The sequence below is a fragment of the Quercus suber genome, unplaced genomic scaffold (assembly GCF_002906115.3).
Source record: "Quercus suber isolate HL8 unplaced genomic scaffold, Cork oak 2.0 scaffold_425, whole genome shotgun sequence".
NCBI classification, from domain to species: domain Eukaryota; kingdom Viridiplantae; phylum Streptophyta; class Magnoliopsida; order Fagales; family Fagaceae; genus Quercus; species Quercus suber.
This window is the reverse complement of record NW_027069876.1, coordinates 119,422-123,466: the sequence shown is the minus strand read 5'-3', so window position 1 is coordinate 123,466 and position 4,045 is coordinate 119,422. Positions and strand designations below refer to the sequence as shown.

General features: G+C 43.9%; 1 protein-coding gene across 1 annotated transcript; it reads left to right on the top strand.

Annotated features, from left to right (window-relative positions):
- Positions 1–237: 237 nt before the first annotated feature.
- On the top strand, positions 238–1,197 carry LOC111990628 (uncharacterized). The gene has a single exon (XM_024022414.1). The coding sequence runs from the start codon at positions 238–240 to the stop codon at positions 1,195–1,197; it is 960 nt and encodes a 319-aa protein (XP_023878182.1).
- The last annotated feature ends 2,848 nt before the right edge of the window (positions 1,198–4,045 follow it).

Here is a 4,045-nt window from a genome sequence, read left to right as displayed (position 1 = left end):
CAACCAAAGTCCTAGGGTTTCTACGCTTGCACCCAAGCCACGTTGGAGTAGGGTTCGTCGTGTCTCTTCAACACCAAAGGAAGAAGTGTCCCAAGGTAATCCGAATTATGGAAAAAGACCCTTTACCCTCAATGATGATCACTCCAAGTTACCCAACAAACGTTGTCAGGTTTCAAGGAGCGAGGAAGATGATTATACTATATTGGCGGAGGCTGAGATTCAGCCCTGCCAGTCGCCATGAATTGCTTAGTGTGGAACTGTCGCGGGCTTGGGAACCTGCGTACAGGGAAAGAGCTTGGTGATATTATCCGAGCTAAAGATCCCTCTGTAGTGTTCATTGCCGAGACACTGGCAGATGATGCAAGGCTAGACATGATTCAAGCAAATTTAGACTTCGAACACAAGTGGGTGGTACCAAGGGTTGGCCATGGAGGTGGATTAGTGTTGTTTTGGAAGTTGTCGATGAATTTGGCAGTGATGGACTCATCCAATTATTACATTGATACTTGGATTGATAAAGGCACTGATAAGGAGTGGAGGTTCACTGGTTTTTATGGCGAACCAGATACTTCAAAACGGAGAGGAGCGTGGGATAGCTTGAGAACTTTGAACCATCACCCGGAGGTGCCATGGTTGTGTGCAGGTGATTTCAATGAAATTATTCGCCAGGAAGAAAAACTTGGTGGAGCAATTCGGCACCAAGGGCAGATGCAACTATTCCGGGACGTGTTGGATGAGTGTGGATTCCTTGATCTTGGTTTTGTGGGTAGCAGGTTCACATGGAGTAAACACTTCACTGATGGACACTCTATTTGGGAAAGACTTGACCGGGGTGTGGCTAATGCTAATTGGTTCCTAAAATTTCCAGGTACAACTGTTTATCACCTTCACTGTAATTCATCTGATCACCTGCCTCTATGTATTAACCTGTCAGGATTAATAATCCCCCCAAGGAAAAAGGTGTTTAGATTCGAGGAGATGTGGCTTTCAGATGTTGGGTGTGTCGAATTGGTGGAGGCTTCATGGTCATCCTATTACCATGAGCATGGGGATGGTGCAATCGTTAAAAAAGTGGAAAGATGTGGTAGAGACCTTGCATGGTGGAACCATAATGTTTTTGGCAATGTTAGGAAGGAATTGGCAAAAAAGAATGAGATGTTGAAAATTGCCGAAGATGAAGTACAAGTACATGGGTAGAATGCACAAGTTAGGGCTCTCAAAGAAGAGATTAATTCTCTCTTAGACAAGGAAGCATGTATGTGGAGCCAACGATCACACACACTTTGGTTGAAAAATGGAGATAATAATACCAAATTTTTTCACTGCCGAGCCACCAAAAGATTTAAAAAAAATCTAATCCGTGGAATCATGGATGGAGCAAATAATTGGAGAGTTGAACCGGATGAAATTGCAGCTCACTTGATCAATTATCACAACGAACTCTTCACCTCCTCCTACTCGAACACACAAGGGGAAGCCTTGTCACATATCCAACCGGTCATTACAGAGCAAATGAATGCAGCCCTAATTGCTCCTTTTCATGGTGATGAAGTCAAAGAAGCCCTTAAACAAATGGCCCCTCTTAAAGCACCTGGACCCGATGGCATGCCACCATTGTTCTATCAGCATTTTTGGGGTTTAGTTGATAGTGACGTGACGAGTTCGGTACTTTCATGGCTAAATTCAGGTACTCTCCCATACCCTCTAAATCACACCTTCATTACGCTCATTCCCAAGATAAATAACCCTGAATTTGTCACTCAATATCGTCCCATTAGCTTGTGTAATGTCCTCTATAAAATTTTCTCTAAAGTTCTTGCAAATAGACTTAAGAAAATTTTACCCACTATCATCACTGAACACCAATCTGCCTTTGCCAAGAATAGGTTGATTTCAGACAATATACTTGTTGCTTTTGAGACACTTAATAGCATGAAAAATTTGAGTACAGGAAAAACAGCTTATATGGCCATTAAACTTGATATGAGCAAGGCCTATGACCGGGTGGAATGGGGGTATCTTGAAAATGTTATGAGGAAAATGGGCTTCAATGAGAGATGGATTGGTTTGATCATGGTATGTGTGAAAACAGTCACTTACTCCATCATGGTCAACGGTGAACCCCAAGGATTAATTCATCCTACTAGAGGAATTCGCCAAGGAGACCCTTTATCTCCTTTCCTCTTCCTCCTTTGCACGGAAGGTTTACATGGTCTCATCCAACATGCCGCAGATGTGGGGGATTTCTCTTTGCCGAAGGGGTCCAGCACTAACCCATCTTTTGTTTGCAGATGATAGCCTCCTTTTTTGTAGGGCAACGGAGGATGAATGCAGAAAAATCATTGATATCCTTGGGACTTATGAAGAAGAATCGGGGCAAAAGGTGAACAAAAACAAAACGGCCTTATTTTTTAGTAGATCAACCAATGAAGCAACCAAACAAATAATCAAGGCTGCATTGGGAGTACAAGAAATTGTACACTTTGAACAATATCTTGGGCTGCCATCCTTGGTGGGAAGGAGGAAGAAGGAAGGTTTCAATTTTATTAAAGAAAAAGTATGGCGTAAGCTTCAAGGTTGGGAAGGAAAGCTCTTATCTCAAGCTGGACGGGAGATCCTCATAAAAGCAGTCATCCAAGCCATACCAACATATGCTATGGGATGCTTTAAACTCCCATTAGGTCTTTGCCATGAAATTGAGACCATGATCAAGAAATTTTGGTGGGGCCAAAGGGGGGATAAAAGGAAGATACATTGGTTGAAGTGGGATGAGCTAACTAAATCAAAATTGGAGGGGGGTATGGGTTTTAGAGACATTGCCATGTTCAATGACTCCTTGTTGGCAAAACAAGCTTGGAGACTTTGAAAAATCCCGAGTCCTTATTTTACAAAGTTTTTAAGGCTCGCTTCTTCCCAAATTGTACAATAATGGAGGCTAAACACACTAGTGGGGGCTCACATGCTTGGAATAGTATCTTACATGGAAGAGATGTCTTACTAAGGGGTTGCCGGTGGAGGATTGGGAATGGCAAGGCAGTTAGCATTTGGCAAGACCATTGGTTGCCAAGGAAACATCCACCAAAGGTCCTTTCTCCTATAATTGAAACATTGGCTGATGCTAAAGTGGCAACATTGATTGAGGAAACCTCTAGGAAGTGGAACCATGAGATGATTGATGGTATTTTCACCCCTTTGGAGGCATAGCTGATCAAAGCCATTCCTTTGTCACGGTGTGTGGCAGAGGATACCTTGTTTTGGCCCTTCACTAACAATGGCTTCTACACCTCCAAGTCAGGGTATAGATTCTTGAAAGCTGAAGTGCAATCCGGAATTGAAGAAGAGCAAAGGGAGGAGGAGAGTCACCTGTGGAGGACAATCTGGTCTGTCCACGTGCCAAATAAAATTAAAAACCTGATGTGGAGGGCATGCCGCAGCTCTCTGCCCACAAAGGAGAACCTTGTACGTCGAACGGTCATTGACAGCCCTGTTTGTGACCGATGCAAACAAGCCCCTGAATCTGCGCTACATGCTCTATGGTCTTGTAAAGAATTAGACGTGGTTTGGGAGGAGAATGGACAGTGGCAATGCAGAAGAACCCACAACTTTGTGGACTTCAAAGAGCTATTATCATGGCTCATTACCAACCAGCAAGACCTGGAGCTGTTCTTCACTTCGGCCTGGCTCATATGGACTCAAAGGAACCTGCTACGTCTGCACAAAGCAGCCATTGGCTCTCATCAAATTGCTGCAACGGCAAGAGAACGCATTGCTGAGTTTGTGCAGATTAATCCTAGACCATCCTCTTCAGCTCTGCGGGCAACAGCCACTCCATCTCAAACCAGGTGGCGTCCTCCTTCACAAGGTTTGGTGAAGATTAACTGCGACGGCGCTACTTGCACAGACCAGAACAAATCAGGTATTGGCGTGGTAATCCGAGATGAGAATGGTATGGTTTTGGCTTCAATGGCTGAACAGGTTCCTCAACTATATACGGCTTTGGAGATTGAAACCATGGTAGCTTCAAAAGCTTTGAACTTTGCAGCAC